Source organism: Stylophora pistillata, chromosome 2 (assembly GCF_964205215.1).
Source record: "Stylophora pistillata chromosome 2, jaStyPist1.2, whole genome shotgun sequence".
NCBI classification, from domain to species: domain Eukaryota; kingdom Metazoa; phylum Cnidaria; class Anthozoa; order Scleractinia; family Pocilloporidae; genus Stylophora; species Stylophora pistillata.
In genome coordinates, this window is record NC_142520.1 from 21449992 (window position 1) to 21471331 (window position 21340).

Below are 21340 nucleotides of genomic sequence, written 5' to 3' on the forward strand. Positions count from 1 at the left end.
GGGTAGTTAGATATATATTTTTTATATTCCTTCGTGCCCTTTTGTGTAAAGTTTCTTTTGTAGCTCTACGAGCAGGATTAGCTTCTATGCCCTCTCGGCTTAAGTTGTGCAGGCCTGTTATTCACGTTTACACTTATTCACAAACTTTCAAGGAAAAGCGAGCTGTAAGCTCTCTTGCCAGTTCAAGTTTTCCCATCTGCAATAATTCCAGGTTTACATACACAAATATACGAATCAGGGGTATTTTGGCAAATAGCTTTCGGATCTCAGACAAGTACAGACTGGTAACGAGGCCCAGCATTCATCACCATCTAATAACAAGCAATCAGATAAGCTGTGCAAATTATGATAAGAAATTAATTGGCAATGGGCCCACTGAATGTTTACGTCAGAGTACTCACTCTTACCCCAACCCACATGAAACCACTGAGACGGGGTAAAACTTCCTGAACATTTTAATGCAAAGTAGGTTTGGACCGTCATTTTTCAACAAATGACATCATCGCACATAAAAGCTATTCTGTAATAGTCATCATCTCATAGGATGAAATATCAAAAACTTCTTGTAAATACATAGATAAATAAAGTAAACTAAGGTAAAGAAAGTAATGGAGCAAAAGAGGAAATGACTATTACTGATGCAAGATTGTAAATGATACTTCCCTATATATGGTCATTTAATTGAAAGGGACCAAACGTAGTGCATTATAGTAACTTGATATCAATGTACTGTACCAAAATTACTGTACCTTATCACGTTCTATTAAACTAATGTCAAAAAATACTTGCAATTGAGTTTTCTTACCCTCTGTTTCCATATCCTGTGCTTAGACCGTTTCACGTTAAAACTCACCTCTTTACTTACTACTTTGAATCTTTATTAAAGCCTCAATGAACATGACTTCTTTCAGGAAAGTCCGCCCCTTTCATCTTAGGTGTATGCCTGACACGGATGCATGTCTGGGCGAATTGATTTTAGTCTATCTCGATCATTGATACGCAAACGAAGTGCTGCGAAGTGTATAAGTTACTATTTGCGTTAATAAAAAGTTCCTTAAAACCTTTCCTAGGTTCTGAACCAGACTGAAAGTGAATTAATAATAGCTATATCCTTCATGCAGCTCGCTCATGTATAGCTATCTTTTATACTATAATTTCGACAAGATCCCGGTACCACTTTTCCTAACGATAACATTTACGGAACGAGGTACTCACAAACTTTAAATTCCTATTTGCTCATAAGAAGCGACAGGGAACATGATTGGTGGTTGAAATGATGCATAAAATTGGTTCAAATACCTGTTTTACACTTAGCGTCGTCCTGCAATATTATCTGCTCAATCCAAAGTGGTGATACCGTAATTCACGTTTACATCAATGTCAAACTGATAGACAGGGCCACTAGTCAATGTGACTTTCTTGGTAGTCGTCTCAAGTCACTTTAATTAGCATTTGCTTTTTGAAGGTATCAATATGTAACTCAACCACTTATGACCCCATCCAGGGTATATCTCCAGGAGCCTATTACGAGGAACTTTTTTAACGTCCTCCCCCCCCCCCCACGCCCTCCCCCTTATTTGAATCTCATCTTTTATGACTGAAAGACCTTGGTCTAAGAATGCAGCTTAGCCTAATTGTGGAGAGCAAAAGTGAAAGCTATTACGAAGTTTTGAAGAAAAATCTAGCCTCCTGGCCTATGCAGGTTTTGTTGTACAACGTGCAACGGATTTATCATAGACTGCAGACCACTCCGTGTACAAGTTTTTAGACATGCAAGGCGAACCATACAGCAATAAGTTTTTAAGCACTGGATAGCAATATGTTGGTTCGAGTAATAAGTAAGGTGACCTCTTGTAAGTAGCTATTTTGCCACGTGGTCCCTTTAATTTCTATTCATATAGAGAAATGAACAAATCTACAAGAACTTGTATTTGACATAAATAGTTTATTTCGGGATGTATTGTGCTTAATCTAGTTTAGAACATTAATACATTGCATTGCTTCAATGCAAACGGCCATTATGCCGTGACAACGGTTACCCTTCCAATAGTCTCGTTATATTCTAATACCAATTCTTTAATGGATCCTACTTTCTTCACTTTTCTTGTGTATTACCTAACACGAATAACAATTTATCAATATCCGAATGGAACAAACTGCCCTTGTAAAACTATTTCGGCCCAACAATATTAACTTAATGGTGGCTTCAAACATTTTCGTCGTTTTCACACACGAATTCTTCAATGTATCATACTCTCTGAACTTTCCCTATGTAGTACCTAGCAAATTTTCTTTTTCTGCAAAAGTTGCTATCGTTGTTTTAATATTTAAGGTGACTGCAGAGAAACAGTGTCTTGAACATCTTAGTGAAAAACTAAACTTCAACTTCATGTGCCAAAATGAAAAAGAGAAGCTTATTACATAGAAATTGCCCTATAAATAAATCATTTTATGCAAAATTAAGTATGAAATTACTAGAGTTTCGAAGCCACCATCATTCTGATACCTTAAAGTTTGAAAATATTGATCCATTCAGAAATGACTGTTCTAAGAGGAACAAAACCATTTTGATCCACCTTTATCCGTAAAGTTCCTGATTAATGGAATTGACGACAAGAAAACTTCAATTACACCTAAATCAGTGATATATTACAAATTGATAATGACTGAGTCAAATCTGTGTCAATGGCCAACACACGGCATTTTTTTTCAAATTTACACAGCCATCACGTAATATTCTATTTACTGTATAACCACCAATCAAATACCAATCAGCTCTCTGGTGGGATTTTCTTTCATTGTTTCTCTCCTTTTTGTACCTTGCAAAAAACTATATAACAAAGTTGAGGTCATAAATAGCCTTTTTCTTCATAAGAATGTCAGTGCTATCGTCACATCTATGAATCCGGACTTAGAATTCTCTTCCATTACATCGTAAATAATTAGATCCAGTTAAATCGCCTGCCATTCAGAAATTGTGCAAAAGGTGCGATTCATTGCTTAACACAAAAGTATCATTTTCAATTTTATCTGAAAGCTTACCCGGTATTTCAACGGTGTTTCTATACTAATTTTTTCTTATTGACTAAGTGGGAGAGCCAGATATGAAAAATGTTTGGTTCTCGGCAATGACGCATGGACCTAATTTCGGTCAGTCCGTCAATACCATTTCGAAATGATTATGACCATATGGCCAGGTCTTTAGACTAGTAACCGATGGAAAAAAAAAAAAAAAAAAACAGCATGCAAACAAACAAGCAAAAACCAGCAACCATAACAACAACGAAGAAAAATGCCAAACCAAACTAAAATAAAAAAAAAGCAAAAACAACACATCTCTAAATGTGATAAATTAGTATAAATAGACTAGATATTGTGAACTGGCTACTGTCGGAAACACAAAAAAATGATAGAGCTGTTGTTTTGAACGTTCGTTAGTCGTTAGTGCTAATAACTGAAAATTTTCTAATGAGGGGCTCACGTCCGAAACGTTCACTTTAGAAACTTTTTTACGGTGGGTGATTCACACTATTAACTCGGTTGATAAAACCAGATCATCCTATAATAGCCCCCACCAACGCAGCACCACAGTTTCTTCGAAAAGTTACCAACTTTATAAATCTCTGTGCTATGTTAAAGCCGACAGAGAGAGCGATCTATGTTCTTCCACCCAGATCGGCATCCACTTAAGACAATTCTGTCCAGGGCGACACCAAAAGAATATCTTTCTTTTAGGCTTCTTCAGTTGCACTGAAACTAGTGACTAAAAGAGATTGAAAATGAATTAACAAATAGAGGAGCCTTGACCGTGCTTTGTTCTGTTCTAAAGCACGCAGGGAGCGGCTAAAGCACAAAAGAAGTGAAGGGGGAAACACGAGACGTAGTCAAATTTTTCTCGTTACATCTTTATGATAAAGAATCTGTTGAATTCCCAACCCATTTATTTCAATTACAGAAGAAACTTTAATTCTAAAGCGAACAAAAGTGCGAATTTTACATTTTGTTGGAATTTTTTTTAGTCTAACAACGGATTCAGAAAGTGAAAAGTTCAGTGAAATCCTGTCAAATTGTAGCTTATAAAAACAGACAAGTTTTTTTTCACGTGACAATTAGAAAACAGACTACTCAAGTCGTGTGTTTGACGAAAGAACGCCGACAGGTGAGTTCACAGGAACAGGAAGATCGCTCGGAATGACAGCGGTGGAAAACCTGATTGCTCTAACTGATATGGCCTTCTACTCGACGCATCGATCTATCGGAAAGGATCTCAGATGAAGCTCCTGACTCTACCCACTCGTGCGGCGGGGTGTAGTTTTTGGGGTGGGGGAGAAGTTGGTTGGTCTGATTATCATTCCACCTTTTGCAGCTGAAATTGGATGTCCTAGAGGGCAGTGGCATGAAGAACTATTGTACCACCATCCTATCCCACATTTCCCCACACATCTATACCCTGTATGGCCATTACTCTCTTCATCTCTTGTGGCAAAACCTTGCCCATTGGAATCTTTCAATGGCCCCCAATCGCTTCCTAGACAAATGAAAATAGAGAGATTTATACTAGCTCAATGAATTTACAAAGTTATTCTGCAGCTGCCTATCGATACTTTCCTAATTCAATTCTAGTAAAATTTTAGGTAAATATAATGGCAAATTGGTTCTCATGGCAGTTGGCAGCTGAGTTTATACTCGTAACTTCAATTTCCTTTCCTACAATCAAACTTAACACCAACCTTGCTTAGATAATCAGAAAATTTTAATTGTATTTTCATTTTATTTTATAAGCTGCTCTGTTGTGATTACCATGGGTATATTTTCAATATCAAAGTTGTGAATTCTCCCCTAAGTTTCCTATTTTTAGTGGCATACAGTCTAGGGAATCTGCTCTTTCATTTTTGGTATATGAATATTTCGATGTAAAACATTTAGCTTCCAAGAGAAGTTTTCGGTTTTTTTTTTATTCTTATTTAAATGCTCTCAATTTAAAGAAAAACAGAACCTCACACCAGTTCAATACTTAAGTAAGCACTTTGTAAAGGTTTTCCGATTACCAACTTGAGTAAGCTGGAGGTCATGTCAGTTGTTGGCCTGACTCAGAATTAAAAGTTTGCTATGGAATAAAAGGGTTGTGTCGTCCTGGACGCCCGTAAAAGCTCACTCGAAGCGGATCGTCGTGAACCAGGGAATCGTGACGAGTTCCCGTTCTAGCCGCGAGTCGCTCTACAGAGCTAGTTCTCCCCCCCTCCTACCCCCGTTGTTGTATTGACTTCCGAGAAAGGTCAGTTGGTAGGCCGAGAACGTATCGTCACAACGTAAACTGAGAAGGGTAAGTGTTTTTTATGACTCATCAAAGACCTAACCAACAAAGAGGTCTCAAATGCTAAAAGCAACTGAGCATCAACGAATTTTAGAGGCGAAACGACTTTTTCAAGAGTTCCTAGATACTTTTTCAAAACCTCAATCGCCGCTTCTTCTCCTACTCTCATCGCCTTTTTTTTTCCTTTCAGACCAGCAAGAATCTTTCCTCCCTGAAGATAGGGCATCGGAGATATAACAACAAAAGCAACATCGCAAATAAATAACGACAACAACAACAAACCATAGGCAATGTTAAAAAAATAATAATAATAATGAAGAATATTTTTAAAAAATTAAAGGAAAATAAAATAAAAGAAGATAAGAAAAAGAACAGAAACCGGAACCCGAGGCAGGATAGTTAAGACTGGATCTGAGTGATGACCGCAATATCTTTGTCCGTGAACGATGTACAAATTACAGAAAAATGGCTCGGCAAGATGTGTATTATCATAAAAGCTTTATCATTACCTGACCCCTCCACCATCACTTTATAGCAAGCCTCCTCACTTTCGACTTCGAACTGGTCAAAATGATAATGAAATGAGTTTTTTCCCTTTTTCCAATAAACAACAAGTTTGTAATTGTCACTTCTTGTCAGGCGATGCACTTTGTCCAACCCGAGCCAAAAATTTTCAGATAGATTTCCAAAACCATTCTTGTAGTCAATCCAGTTTCTGTTGAAGTCGATGGAGTTGCTTTGTTTCCTTTGGAATACTGTCCATCCCCCTTGGTCTCTAATTTGGTTACAGAAAACATCAAAGGAACCTTCACCGTCAGGGTCAATTGTATAAATTCCATTGATATGTTGTCCTTTTTTGTACGCCTCAGCACAGTCCTTATAAACTGGAAATAAATGTCTTTAAATTAATCTTCGAGAGGAAAACTAAAACTCTCTAAGTATGTGTCTTTCTGGATTTTCTACACTGTTTTCGGCTAAAACAGAGAGGTTAAGTATAACGTTTTATCGTTATCCTCTTTAAAAGATGTTCTCATGCAAAAGTTAACAAAAAAAAAGGTTCGTTGGTCATGACCAGGAAATTGTTTTCAATTTTGTCTAAGACTTACTTTAGAAGGGAGAAAGAGAAAGGTATTAGTTTGTCTCTCCTTTTTATTTGTGTCAAAAATCAAACAAAAAATGTCTTCTCCAGAGGGGACCCACACAACTCTTTCGCGCCAACGTTCATGTCTGAATTATTACGAGAATGCATATAATATGTACTTATTGTCTGAATGGGAGGGCCGGACGGAAAAATACTTCGCTCCCATTTACTTTGCAATCAATAGGCATTTTATCATATGACTACTTGGTGTCCAGAATTTCAACCTAAATGGTGCGCGATGGACAGGTATAAGCCGTTACACGACCACAGAAAAAAAAAAAATCTACAATTATAACTTTTCCATTATTTTTTAAATCACAGCAAGAAACTCCCCGTTCCCTGAAAAAGCGACTTTTTTTCATATATGTCTTATATGGGATTGCGTGAGCGGCGCCGGACGGTTCGTATGATTATTTACCGTATGCGTAGACGCATGTGGTGTTTTTTCATTCATTTTTAAAGACTGACTCTGGCGTTGATTATTGTCCAAGGTACAGAGTAATGCCAATATCTTATACTAAAAATTATAGTTCAGTTTTAATTTTTTATACCCAACGTTTAGTGTTGTCCTGACAAGTCAATAAGAATGTCAATATGGTCTAAACATAAACAGTATTTTGAAATTAGCTAGTGTTATAAAAAAGAGTACTGTTGTTGGAGGGGCCCTCTCTTATTCTAGCTTATAGTCTAAATGTAGAGGCAGGGGTGCTTTTAACAGATATTGGTTGTTTTGAAAACTCTCAACTTCTTCATTTGCAATACAGGATATCTGTTTAGCAAGATCACTAAGGGATGCAAACTTCTGAAATATTTTGGAAACCATTGAAGTCGGTAAGTAATTTGCACTGGAGATGTTCAAAGAAGCGTCAGTGTTTGATTTGCTTGAGAATTTGATTAGGAGTTTAGCACGAGAATTTCAATGAGTTCACTGGATGGAATCGAAATTAACTTCTGAGTGGTCTTTTTGTTATGCGACCCGGAAATAAGAATTGAAGGAGTTATCCGTTCATTTATTTATTTATTTCTAAGGTGTCTTAAAGTTTACAGGATTATTTATTATATAATCTCGTGCTCTACGAGATTCTACCTGTGCAGTCGTTTCTAGCCCCGCGAAATTTAGGTTTACGAACGCACTTGAAAGATCCATTGTTATTTTCGCAAATGGAAAAATTCAGGCCTGCACGGGATTCGAGCCCATGACTTCTGCGATACCGGTGCAATGCTCTGCCAACTTGGTTAACAAGCCAACTGGAAGCTGGTAACTACTGCTTAAGAGAGTGTCTCTGTAAAAGCGGTCCGGTCGATTTTGCTTGAGACACAGATTTCCCTCATTTCTTGTGTGTTGGAAGACATTCATGTGCCTATAATAAAACCACAATTCGTTTGATTGGATCTCTTTTTTTTCAAAGTCTTACGGAAATGAAATTTCACTCGAACGAAGGCCTGTCGTGACACTTTTTAAGACTTTAATTTGAGACAACTTTGGAGGACAATTTAAAAAAAACTTCGGAACTCAGCAAAAAACAAATAGCACAGCCGTGCATATTCACTCTATCTTATCCATCGAGGCGACTTTCGTGAACATCACATTTCAATCAAAGAAACAGGAAGACTTGAATGACACCTTATCGGCTCGCTTAAGTCACACACGCGAAAACCATTAAAATGAAGGTAAATTTTTGAAAAAGTGAGGCGTTCTTAACTGATCTAACTAACATAGCTACGAAGAACACGCCATAGAAAAGGTAACTACAGAAAAAACTTTGCGGCGCGACCTTTGGGAAAACTTTATAACTCCGCGAACTTACCTGATTTTTGGCAATCTCCGAGTTTGGCCGCCATTTTGAAGAACTTGTCAACATGAAGCATAATAGATATAAACCAAGCAGGTAGATCTAAAACCGTCTGAAATACATACGGAAACAATTCAAATTAACTTTTCTTTCAATTCAAGCGGTAAAATTTGCAATTGTTTGTTAAACTTACCATTCCTACATTCCCAAGCGACCATTTCTTCCAACAATTCAAACACTGCAACAAGTGTTCGAATTCCCCTGGCCGATTCCACCATAAGAAATAACCTGTGTCAACCAAGGTTCGACTCGAATGTGAAGTACGAATCACATAACACAACTGCTTCATCTTCGAGGCAATATCAACCTGGTTTTTTCATTTTCTGATCGACAAGAACAGCGATTTCGAAGCGATTGCCATGTTTACCTAATAAACGAACCTCTGACCAGCCGCTAAGTGAAAACAGTACGGCTCAGTGGTGAGGGGGAGTGTGTGGGGTGGGTGCGGGCAGATAATCAGATTTTTGGGAACATTCGAATATAGTCATTAAAGCATCATAATATGCATTACGATTCTCAGTATTAGTGCAAAAGCATGCTTTTTGTTGCAGATCTAGACAATTTTTGTTTTGCTCCGGGTATTCTTTTTCTCTTTAAATACATTTCGTTCCATAAAGGATCGGCATCAGTTCATATATTTATAAACAAATCTTTACCATGTACTGGAAATAAATGTGTTCAGATAATCGAGATAACCACTGAACCTCTTGTATCGCATCAGTGGTAAAGTTTCTTGTCTTTGCTGAACTCCGAGAGCGTGGAGCGGCAAAGACGCGACACACGAGTCACCAATCTCGCGGCTTCCCCATGCTCACAGGATACGCGTGACCTCACTATATTTAAGAAAAATAAGAAACTGCTCGCAGTCTGTACTCTGTTTAACTATTTCACAGGAGTGACGCGAGTCTCTTCAATTGAGTGAGAAAGTCACAAACCCGTTCTTTGCCTAGCGAGCGTAACCACAGACCACTCATGAATTGCTCCCTTGGCGCGGAAATCAGCGAAATCGTATCGAGTATACAAAGTTAGAGCGAGTTCCTTTAGACCTCCCGAACTCGTATCGCGTTGCCAACAATTATAAGTACAGGAAGAACTCTTGAAATCTGCTAGATAAATTTGTTTCATACTTTCTGAGAAGTTCAAGACATTCGGGAGCATTCCTACAAAGAAACTAAAATGGTAGGTAACCGACTTAATTTTTCAGATAATTTACAATAACTGAAAATTTGAATGTCTGTTTGTGGACCTTACGTCTTACCCAACAATATAGTTGCAAAGATGTTTATAGTTTGCCCACACGATTAACCTCTTCTCTTGTAACCTGTCATCGTTTCACAAACACCACGGCAACGGAAAACCTTTCCGAGCCTCCTTAAACGCCGTTGTTGTCCAACCACACCTGTATTGTTTTTAACAGAGAACACTTGGGTCCCATGTATTTGCCCAGTGGTTGTTTTGATGACATTCAGGCCACACCTCATAAACTTCGTGATCCCTCGTGGACCCCAGGTCAGAGGTTAGCGGAGAAAGTTTGCTCCAAATGTCAACACGAAACATATTTATAAAGAGTTGTAGAGGGTAACTGAAATGAAAAAGAAAAGGCGTCTGGCATAGTAGTCCTTCAAATTTCTTTTTAGCCAACAGGGAGTCGTGCAGAGGAATGGGGCGAAAGCAACCAAAACTTAAGAGCAGGCCGAGGGGAGGAGCTTATCATTTGTTTAGCCGGCCTTTTCCATGTTTTTTTTTTTATATACAAGCGTGGTACACCAAACATTCCGTTTACTTATAAAACTCTTTGTCGTTGTCGTATGAAAAAAAATGGACAATAAATTTGAAAATGAAAACGGAATAGGAATATAGAGGCAAGACCGATACAACGTAGATAAGTTTTAAGACGGAGCACTATATTTCGGCTGGCCAAACCAGCCTTCTTCAGGCGCCTGAAGAAGGCTGAAGTTCTTCTGGTGCCTGAAGACGTTGTATCGGTCTTGCCTCTATATTTATATTCGTTATTTTGGGCCTATTAGATCATGGCTGATCCAGCGTACAAGAGTAGGATTATCGCTCACGGTTGCTTGCTGAACATTTAAAAAAGAATAGGGTTTAGTGATAAAAGGTCAGATCGATTAAAGGTATGAGCTGAGACTAACATGGTTCACTTAACAATTTTATGTCGAGCTTATAAGTGGGAAACACTAAAAATTTTACATTGCTAGTTTTTTTAACGCCATACGTAAATGACATTGGTTACTGTTGCGGAAAATCATATTTTATAGTCAGCTTTGTATATAAAGCAATGATTCTACATGCATTCTTGGAAACAGCAGAAATGACTTAGAAAAAACTTCTAAGTACAGTGTTCATTCCGTGCAATGGGGTATAAATAAAAGGTTCTCGTAAAATAGACACCTTATTTTATACCACAGAAGACAAGCAAAAAGTAATATGGGTACCCCGGTTAAAAATACATCGATAACTTTATTAATTAATAGCAGTTCTGATTTAAAGTAAATATTTATGAGAACAAAATAAAAGTATTCTGTACCACTAAGCATGCCTTCACGGTTTAGACTGGGAGTCCCAAATTTTTTTAAGCATGTTCTAATATCTTATGACGATAAGCCCCCACCCACCCCACCCCACACCGTTCTGTTTTCACTCAGCGGCTGGCCAGCGGTCCGTGTATGAGGTAAACATGGCGATCCCTTGCTGAACACCGTTCTTGTCGATCAGAAAATCAAAATACCAGCATGATATTGCCTCGAAGAAGAGGCAGTTGTGTTATTTGATTCGTACTTCACATTTGAGTCCAAGCTTGAGTGACACAGGTTATTTCTTACAGTGGACTGACGAGGGGAATTTGAACACTAGTTGTGTTTGAATTGTTGGAAGAAATGGTCGCATGGGAATGTAGGAATGATAAGTATTACGAATAATTTCACATTTTGCTGCTTGAATAGAAAGTTAAGTTTATTTGAATTGCTTTCGCATGTATTTCTGACGGTTTTAGATCTACCTGCTCGATTTGTGTCTGCAACGCTTCATGTTGATAAGTCCCTTAAAATGGCGGCCAAACTTGGAGATTGCCGAAAATTAGGTAAGTTCGTGGAGTTATAAAGTTTTCCTAAAGGTCGGGCCGCAAAGATTTTTTCGGTAGTTATCTTTTCTATGGCATCTACTTCCTAACTATGTTAGTTGCATCGGTTAAGAACGCCTCACATTTTCAAAAATTTACCTTGAATTTGATCGGTTTTCGCGTGTGTGACTTAAGCGAACATATAAGGTGTCATTCAAGTCTTCCTGTTTCCTTGATTGAAGTGTGATGTTCACGAAATTCGCCTCGATGGATAAGATAGAATTAATATACGTGGCTTTGGTATTTGTTTTTTGCTGAGTTCCGTAGTTTTTTTTTAAATTGTCCTCCAAAGTTGTCTCAAATTAAAGTCTTGAAAAGTGTCACGACAGGCCTTCGCTCGAGTGAAATTTCAGTTCCGTAAAACTTTAAAAAATAAAGAGATCCGATCAAACGGATTGTGGTTTTAGTATAGGCACATGAATGTCTTACAACCCACAAGAAATGAGGGAAATCTGTGTCTCAAGCAAAATTGACCAGACCGCTTTTACAGAGACACTCTTAAGTAGTGCTCATTACTGCGAAGATCGGAAGGGGTGGGGAGGAGAGGGAAAGAAGTTTGGGCGTTACATGCCCAAATAAGTTTTTATCTATTTATTTATTTATTTATTTTTTTTAATCTCAGGTTAACCAGGTTTAAAGGTGAAAGTAGATCTTAATCATGATTCTTGCGGAGGAGTCTGAAATAGAGATCATTATAGAAATAACGATGGAGAATTGCAAGGGATTTGACTTCAATAATGATTTAGCCAACCACTTGAGCCAAAAGAGTACGGCTCACGCTCTTCAGATTTAGTCACATCAGCGAACTTGTGAGATACGAGTCTCAGATCACTTCTTGTCGCTCATGCACGAGGACTGAATGGAATCCTTCAAAGAAGTGCATACAGGAGTATACAAGAATGGTTATTTAGTGCTGATCGATCAGTATCACTTAGTAAGCAACTATTCGACTAGTGCGAGGGCGCCGGTTAAGGGCAGCTACCAGAAACGAGAAAACTAATTTGTTGAATGATATGACCTCATTACGATCTTACCTTGGCAGGTGTATCCATCTCCAGTGAATCCAGGACTGCAAGAGCAATGGAATGATCCCTCAGTGGTTGTACAAGTGGCGCTGCCCTTGCTGCAGTTATGGGTATTGTTAACACACTCATCGATGTCTGAAATGGAATCAGCAAACCATACTCATGCACTGAGGCTGCGGGGATGAAAGGGAGGAGAAATTGTCCCAATATAAGATCATCACCTTCCGAACGATATTAGGTTACCATTGATGTTGCCTTTGTTTCGGCTAGTTCTATATACTTCTCGCGCTGATACGACAAAGCTTCACTGTACGGCACCTGTGCAGTTGTGTCCATCACCACTGAGTCCTGGTTTACAAATGCACTTGAATGATCCCTCGGAATTGTTACAAGTGGCAGTTTTACAGCTGCAGTTGTGGCTGTTTTGAGAACACTCGTCAATGTCTGAAATGAAATCAGTAGTCCATATTAACTATACTGATAAAGAATAACATTGAAAATGAGCTGAAAACTGGCTTTCCAAACTGAGAAAAACCACAGGGTGCTCTTAACAAAAAAGGGACCGCTAACTTCACTCTTAATGCAGGCTGGCTCAAACTCTTTCTGTCAAACCCATAAGATTTACTTAGTACATGAGTTTGCATCCGAAAAGTTATACATCATTTAGGAGCGTTCTTACGGAGAAAGACTACCCATGGAATTGTATCTATTGAAAAACAAAGTGTTCTGCAGGATATTACCTTCGCATTTATGTCCATCCCCGCTGAATCCAGGATAGCAAGAGTAGTTGTGAGATCCCTCGGTCTTTGAACAGTTGGCGTTCTCGCTACAATTGTGGTTTTGAAGACACTCGTCTCTGTCTGAAATGGAAGTAAAGGAACGCTCTCTTGATCATTTTCGTGGATGAAAAGGAGGGTAGGGAAGTCATAGGCTACTGTCAAATGTAAAACCGATTCAACCACCTGTTAATCCAGTTCTACAGGGAGAATAGCAAGTATCTTAAGTGTGATAATCGTTATAAATTTTGGGCCCATCTTGCCCGCTCGGGATAGTATTTTTTGATCCCGCGCAAGAAAGACATTGTGTGTAATCGTAGTCGTTGGACAATGTCGGTGGTGGAGACGCGAAGAGCGACAGATGACAGTCAAAACATAGGAAATACGACCGACTGTCGTAGATATATTGTGCAACAAACATAGTTCCTTTTTTTTCTGGCTCTAGAAATAAACAAGTCATCTTTGATTCTAAATAAAGCAAAATAATTTTCCTAAATAAGGAATATTTCTTGACCGAGCTTGTTGTTCAAGATGGCTGGATATTAGCCTCGCTCTCCGAGTTTGTTTCTTTGTAGTACTCAACTTCGTCTTGGTCCACAAAAGCGCAGAAAGAACTCAGCCATATCTTACAGTCTTCATCTCACGCCCTGATCAGTAACGAATAACTATATCATCTCTAGCATCGTTCTGATTGGCTACCGAAGCAAGCAAGATGGGTCCATCCTGCCTACGCGGGATAGCTCACTTTGATCTCGAGCACAAGTTCTTGATTCCTGGACAATGTCGGTGATGGAGACGCAAAAAATGGCAGACGACAGTCATAAGAAAGAAAACATAAACGGCTCTTGAGTTTACATTGCTAAAAACATATTTGGCTTTCTTTTCTGGCTCTTAAAGTGAACATGTCATTTTTAATTCTTTGTAAAGCGAAATGTTTTTGCAATATAGTAAGTCCCTTTTTTTATCAAGCATGTTCTATCAGAATGGCTGGATATATATAAGCCTCATTCTCTTGTCAGAGGAACTCAGCCAATATCCAGTGATCTTAACTTCACGCTTCACCAATAACGCAGATATCATGCCCTAAATGATATCAGATTGCCATGCATATTGACTTTGTTTCGGGCAGGTTTGTAGATTTTTCGCCCAGAAATGTTCTGAACACAGTTTAGTACGTACCTGTGCAGTTGTGTCTGTCACGAATAAATCCTGGTTTACAAACGCACTTGGATGCCCCCAGGGTATTAGAACAAGTGGCGGTTATGTTGCTGCAGTTGTGAATGTTTTCAGAACACTCGTCAATGTCTGAAATTAAATCAGAAGCTCTTCTCAGTGCATCAGTCACAACAATAAAGAGTAAAAATAAAGGAGGGTATCGAGATTGGGCTTCCCATTTAAAAACCATAGGGTGTTCTTAGGAAAAGAAAATTAACCTCACTTCCAGTGACGGGTGGCTAAAAGGCACTCTAACTCTTGAGAAAAAGACATGCTATGTAGTTATTTTAAACCATTCCATTTCAGGTACTCACCAGCAGACCTCGCAGGCTCGCTTTGCTCGACGTCCCATGCTCTCCCGGGGAAGAGGAAACGCAGTTAAAGTTACAGTTAAACTCAACGGAAACTATTCGATTAAGGCATGGTATACTCTATTTAATGCAAAAGGTATTTTTGCTTTGATATCTTTACACAAATGACACAAATTTGATGCTAAACCGGCACATTGGCTACAAAGCTAATTTTTTTTTAGAGGATAAACACTGTAAAATAACTAAAATATCAGTGAATGCTCATTGGTCCATATAAACTCGCAGATGGATGCATTGTCACTCAATTTTAAAATGTTAAATTTTATTTCACTTTTCGAAAAATTAGTCATGCCTACCTAGACAGGCGTTGCAACTTTTGAGGCAATTGCGCAGCATATATTGTGGACTTTTTGTGCATTCACCAATTTATGCCTAGTATGTACATTGGTGGCTTTTATCCTCACAAGCTGACAACTGGACAAATGGAGTGAACCTTGTAAGCATACGCTGAGTTTTTAAGGTAACCGTGAGTAATTTTCCCAAATCAAGAAAAGAAGGTGAAAGTGAAAGTGTCTCTTACCAATCAATTTACCATACTTAGCTTATATGTCAAAAGTTCTTTAGCTTTGCCATGCAATGGTAGCTTGCGAGCAGGCCATAGCTATATATTCTGTACGATGTGCGTTTATCGGTTGCGGGAAGATTTGAGGCGAGTTAGAGAAAGGTGGGCACCTTCTCTTCTTTGATTACACGACATCAAATCTCCGCCAGGTTTATCGCCTTTTTTGCAGGGAGGTTGGCAAGTTTACGTGCTCAAAATTTCGCGCTCTTAATAATTAACAATTATTGGACGAGGTTGAGCAAAATATCGTGATCATTCCGTGGCGAGCAGATCAATTATTTGCCGAAGCCGAGGGCCTCGGCAAATAATTGATCTGCGAGACACTGACAAATCAAAATATTTTCCGATAACCGAGTTCAGTAACTGTTTTATCATTTGATAACCGAGTTTCTTTCCAATTCTTTGGGGGAGACGGCAAGCGCGCACTGCTGCTAGAAATTAGATGGTTTCCTTCTCAGCTAAATAATTTATTCTGTCGACTTTGAATTGAAAGTACAGTCAGCTGTTAATTAACAAAATGTATGCCTTCAAATGGCTGAAACTTCCAGGAACAGGTTCACAGACTTCAAGGATTTGAAATCCGAAATAAAAAGCTCAGGGAAGCAATCGCGATCTGCCATTTCACACAAGAGCGACACCAAGAGCGACAACAAGAGCGACCACACGAGCGTGGTTACTATTGCGCATGAGCAGAATATTATTTGCAGCAAAAATGGAGTTAAACGGTAGTACGCATGAGCAGCTCATTATTTGTAGGCAGTTATTTGCAGGTCACGTGGGGGGCTCCCAGCCAATGAAAATGGGGGAAAAATCCATCAAATGATAATGTGAAATACCTGTGCAGTTATATTCAACACCTCTGAAACCAGGATTACATGAGCAGTTGAACGTTCCCTTGCTATTAGAACAAGTGGCGTTGTCCTTGCTACAATTGTGGATATTTTCGGCGCACTCGTCGATGTCTGAAATAAAGCAACAGTTGTGTTTACTGTCGTGACAAACAAAAAATTACTCGCAGAGGAGCGATTCCTCGATATTTTTGCAAGTGGCACAGTCCTTACTGCAGTTATTGGTATCGCTAAGACAGTCATCAATGTCTGAAATGGAATCAACGGACCATACTCATACACGGAGGCTGCAGGGATAAAAGGGAGGAGGAGGTGCTCCAACATAATAGCATCATCTTGATTGTCTTTGTCTCAGATATCTCTAGAAGCTTTTTTTGGCTGATATGACAGAGCGTTATGTTATGAATACTATTCGGTACCTGTGCAATTGTGTCCGTCACCACTGAGTCCTGGTTTACAAGAGCACTTGAATGATCCCTTAGTATTGTTAGAAGTGGCAGTTATTTTGCTGAAGTTGTGGCTGTTTTGAGAACACTCGTCGATGTCTGAAATTAAATCATCAGCCCTCATCAACTGCAGTATTAAAGAATAACAACGAGGAAGAGAAAAATCGAGTTTCCAGATGGGATTTGAACCCACGACCCTCCGTGATCTAGTTTATTTTCATCTTTACATGCTCACTTTGGGAGCTGGTTGGCTGCATGTAATGCTTTAATGTGACAGAGTGATGCTGTTAGTGAGCTTCTATGTGCTGGCTGATGTTTGGCTGTGTAGCCGCGTGATGCAGTTCCAGTCAATACCCACTAATTGACCCTTGCTCACCATAGAGTCTCCTGTAGCTCAGTGGTTAGAGCATCCGACTAGATCACGGACGGTCGTGGGTTCAAATCCCATCTGGAGACTCGGTTTTTCTCTTATATTAAAAATTGTTTATTCTCATCTTAACAACGAGGAAGGTATCGAAATTGGGCTTCCAATCCGTGTGTGCTCTAAAGAAAAGAAGCTTTTAACCTTACACTCATTGTGAGAGGTGTGGTGGCCTCATATTTAGTGTGCCCCACCCTGACTTTCATGGTGCCTTGCTTTACCCAGGTGTTTAAATGGGCACCGGCGAGTTTGATACGGGAAGGGGGGGGAATACTTTATGGGATAACCTCACATCCCATCCATGGGTGAGTGGAAACACTCCTGGTCGCTTCATGCTATGGAAGCCGGAGTTAAGTGCAGGTCCGAAGAACTACTTGGCTCGTAAACAGACTTTACCTTAATGGCTAGTCCGTCATCTCGGCAAAGTCCTACGTTAATGTTAAGGTGCTGGAGTTGAGATTGGAGAAGGCTTCCCACGAGTTCGCATATTTCGGCGCCGTCGAAGCTTCACATGGTGACGTCGAATGTCGTGTTGCCTTTCTTTTGCCAGGGTTGGTTTTTGTGCATTAGGATAAAGCTTTTAGCGTAGATTATGATGTTTCTTTCGTCGGCGGTGATGTTATCGTAGTTAGAGGCAAAGTGGAGTGCTTTGTTAAGGAGGTCTTGGCTGACGGAGGGATAGAAGTCTTCAATGTCGAACCAAATGAAGCTGGAGAATTGATGGTCTTGAGCAGATTTATTTTGAACCAGTTAATTATGGATGCGGTGTTTTTCCATTGGTTGAAGCTGGATGTTTTTGCGATGTCGCTGGTAATACGGTCGAGGATGCCTTTGCTGACTTTGCCTATCTTAGATTTCGTAGGGTTGATTAGTCAGCAGGTCAATTTGTTTGTGAAGTTTGGCTTATGGTCTTTAAGTGTTGTGAAGTCGTCTTTGTTAGCTGTAGTGTCCACTCTGTCGTCAATTCCTAATTTTGTCGCGATATCTTTGTTTTGTTTATGGATGGCTTGTGTGGTCTCGGGTTGTGCTTTCTTTTAGGACTTCGTGATGTTCTTTTCTATTAGGTCGTTGTACTTGGAGCACTCTAGTTTTTAAAAGTTCATAGTTTTGTCGGTGGCGATTAGTAGCTTGAGCTCAGTTTTGATGGAGCCGGTGTCTTCTTTTCACTTGTTAAGGAAGGAGTTGTTAACTTACTTGAATTTTACGGCCTAGATCATCTTTAGCATGTCATCTTCGAAATATTTAAGCTCTTCAATGAGGGGTGGTTTCTTGGTAGACTTGAAGCCGTAGGTCTCTCTGGAGCACGGTGTTGTGTCGGGGTTGAGAAAGAAGTGGGCTTTCCAGCGCATTCTGTGGAGAAATCGTTTGGTCTTTTCGAGAGTCTTTGTACGTAGTCGTTGCGTGGTGGTAGAGGAATATTCTTCGTTGAGTAGCTGAGGTTGAATTTTTCCATTGCGAATTATCTTACAGTGCTCGACAAGCATAAACGTGGAGCGGGCATAAAGTGTAGAACGTAGATATTCGTAAAACAATGCTCAATACATTAATGTAGAGCGACGTATATGTTTTTAGAGGAAAGAAACAAATAAAGTACGCTTTCATCCCGTCAAGTCTGTTTCGTGGTTGCCCACTCATCAGGGAATTTAATAGGAGTGTTCTTTACCATCGCTTCTTATAGACAAAATATTAATATGAAAGAGAGCATCGGGTGGCGACGGCGGGCCAGCTTCACAGTCTTGGCAAAAAAGAACGTTTTTAACCCACTCTCTGGGTAGTTTGCTCTTTGAAAAAATATTCAATAAAGTGAAACAAATGCAAGAACCATCAATTTCTCATCTCTAGTGCTTTTAGGTCCTTGCAGAGCCAAAACTGTGAAGTTTTACTGTTATCGTCGTTCATTATTAATCAAAATTGGGCGGGACAATAAGTTTCTTAACTGTTCCCGTTTGCTATTCTCTTCAAACATTACGTGCATGAAAAATTCAATTAGCAATTAGCAAGCCTTTTGTTTTGTGGAATTTTAAAAGAGAAATTTCTCTGAATCATTGATCAAAACAAATCGAACGAACGATGAAAAAGAAAACAAAAAAAAAAGAAGAGAAGAAAAATCTAGAGATACTAATTGTTATGACGATTATTAGTAGTATCACTCATTAACTTCCCTTGGGGTAAGTAAATTCTTAACCCTACGAGCCAATTTTGACTAATTTAAGTCTCTTGCATTCTATGTTCGAGTCAAAACAATTCCACAGTTTCATAGACTCCTTGAATAAAACCTAATTAAATGACCTCTGAGTTTGGTGTTTTCCCTTTCATTTGGCAAGTAAGAGTGAAGACTGTTACTTCAAAATGATTAAACAATCAATAAAAGAAGAAGTCATGAAATGTCACGAAAATTGAAATCATTTGCCAAAAGCTTTCTTTTTGGAACTTTTCTCATATTTTTAACACCAAAACGAAAAAATATATATTTGAAGGAATGAGAAATGCTCTAAATTTGAACGTGCTGTTTATTTGACAGGTGTGAAGAGCATTTAATCAACAAAAAGAGAAGCCTCCACTGTGCTCTGTTCTGTTTTAAAGCACAAAGGAAGCGATAGAGTACGAAAGAAGTGTAGGGAGAGACACGAGATGTAGTCGAGTGTTTCTATCCTTTTCTTGAGCGCTTTAACCGCTCAAGAAGTGTTTAGCAACAGAACAGAGCACAGTCATGGCTCCTCTGTTTGTTTTATAATGAAGAATCTGTTAAATTCCCATGGCATTACTTTCAATTTTCAAATCAATAACATGCCCTATACTCTCATGAAGCAGGCTACAATAAGCCAATCTGAATCTTAATAAGAATGACTCTAACCAATTGAGCTAACCGCCTCCCGGTTAGCTCAATTGGTTAGAGCGCCGGATTGTGTTGTGCGGGAGGGAGGTGGAGGGTTCGAGCCCAGGCCGGACCGATACTCATGGTCTTAAAACAAGTGAGGAGAGTTTGCTACCTTTCTATATCCACGATCAAGAACTGGATAGATATTCTAGTCTTCTCGGATAAGGACGAATAAACCGTAGACCCCTTCTCCTGTAGGGTTAGGGGTAGGAGACGTTCATTTCCCACGCACGAGATTACTGTGTTGTGGATGTCCTCCCCTGGGGTGGGATGAGTGGGAATTGGCCCTGAAAAGCCCCTATGGAGAGGGGTCAACTAAAGTATGTATTCAACTAAATAAAGGCTGATAGTTTCAAAAGAAACTGTTTGGGGCTGCGTCGGTCGGAGTAACGAAATAACTTGGATATATCAACAAAGTTGAAGTGGTAAAATTGGGCACCGTAACGATTACAAAAGCTGACGTTTCGAGCGTTAGCCCTTCCTCAGAGCAAATAGAGGAATTGTGGGTTGTGTGTGCTTTTAAAGGCAGAGAATGGAGGTACGTTATTGGTGGGAACGTGGCAACTAGAAAAACAAGAATAAATTAGTGGAATGAAAAGCGTTCGTTGATCCCTGTGGGATTTAGACTGCCGGTTTGAAAGATGAGCTTTTGTTCAAGATTTTTATGGCTTTCCGTGCTACCTGAGGGTAAGGAAAGACCGCAGATTGCCATATGTTGCTTGGAACGATTAGGTAAATTAAAATGTCTAGCGACTGGTTTCGATGTGTCCTTGTCATTCCTCTCCACGTCTCGAAGGTGTTCTCGGAATCGGTCACCTAGTCTTCTGCCTGTTTCGCCGATGTATATATTTTTGCAATAAGTGCAAGTTATGCGATAGAATACATTGGCGGAGGTGCCTTTAAAAGCAGACACACCCCACAATTCCTCTATTCGCTTCGACGAAAGGCTAACGCTCGAAACGTCAGCTTTTGTAATCGTTACGGTGGCCAATTTACCACTTCAACTTTGTCGATATATCCAAGTTATTATGTATTGAAGTAATCTGATTGGTTAAACAAGACTAAACTTGTCAAAAATGTCAGACCATCAAAGTTCATAGACCATCGAAGTTTGTTCACGATCTGGACTAGTTTACAAAAAAAAGAAAAAATGATGGTTGGACGGGCCGAAATTAACAATTTTGCTGGAAGTTTTTGGTCTAACACAGATTCTGAAAGTGAAATGTTTTGTGAAATCCGGCCTAATCGGAGCTCATAAAAACACGCCTGTTTTTCTGTTTTGTTTCGTTTTCTTTGCATGACAAGAAGGTCAAGACAGGAACAGGAAGATTGCTCAGGATGACAGTGCCGTAAA

The 21340-nt window shown here is 39.3% G+C and overlaps 1 protein-coding gene, 1 non-coding gene and 1 pseudogene across 3 annotated transcripts in view; 2 read left to right on the top strand and 1 right to left on the bottom strand.

Moving 5' to 3' along the window:
- Positions 1 to 21340, top strand: part of LOC148737741 (putative pre-mRNA-splicing factor ATP-dependent RNA helicase PRP1) — a 159521-nt pseudogene that overhangs the window by 15136 nt on the left and 123045 nt on the right. The window lies entirely within an intron of this gene.
- Positions 3924 to 16329, bottom strand: LOC148737743 (uncharacterized). The gene is made up of 6 exons (XM_088748222.1): positions 14425 to 16329; positions 13210 to 13329; positions 12788 to 12913; positions 12479 to 12604; positions 5824 to 6198; positions 3924 to 4528 (listed from the first exon to the last, which is right to left on the bottom strand). The coding sequence occupies exons 1-6, from the start codon at positions 14648 to 14650 to the stop codon at positions 4287 to 4289; spliced, it is 1215 nt and encodes a 404-aa protein (XP_088604348.1). The 5' UTR covers positions 14651 to 16329; the 3' UTR covers positions 3924 to 4286.
- On the top strand, positions 17071 to 17143 carry Trnas-aga (transfer RNA serine (anticodon AGA)). Its single transcript has one exon. It is a non-coding gene; the product is annotated as a tRNA-Ser (tRNA).

Excerpts from the sequence above, each read along its gene's own strand:
- LOC148737743 (XM_088748222.1), bottom strand. The coding sequence starts at position 14,650 with ATGGTTTTTAAATGGGAAGCCCAATCTCGATACCCTCCTTTATTTTTA. Across the intron at positions 12,914-13,209 it reads GGATGGACATAAATGCGAAG|ACATTGACGAGTGTTCTCAA; the intron begins GTAATATCCTGC and ends ATTTCATTTCAG. Across the intron at positions 4,529-5,823 it reads AGTGATGGTGGAGGGGTCAG|GAAGCGATTGGGGGCCATTG; the intron begins GTAATGATAAAG and ends TCATTTGTCTAG.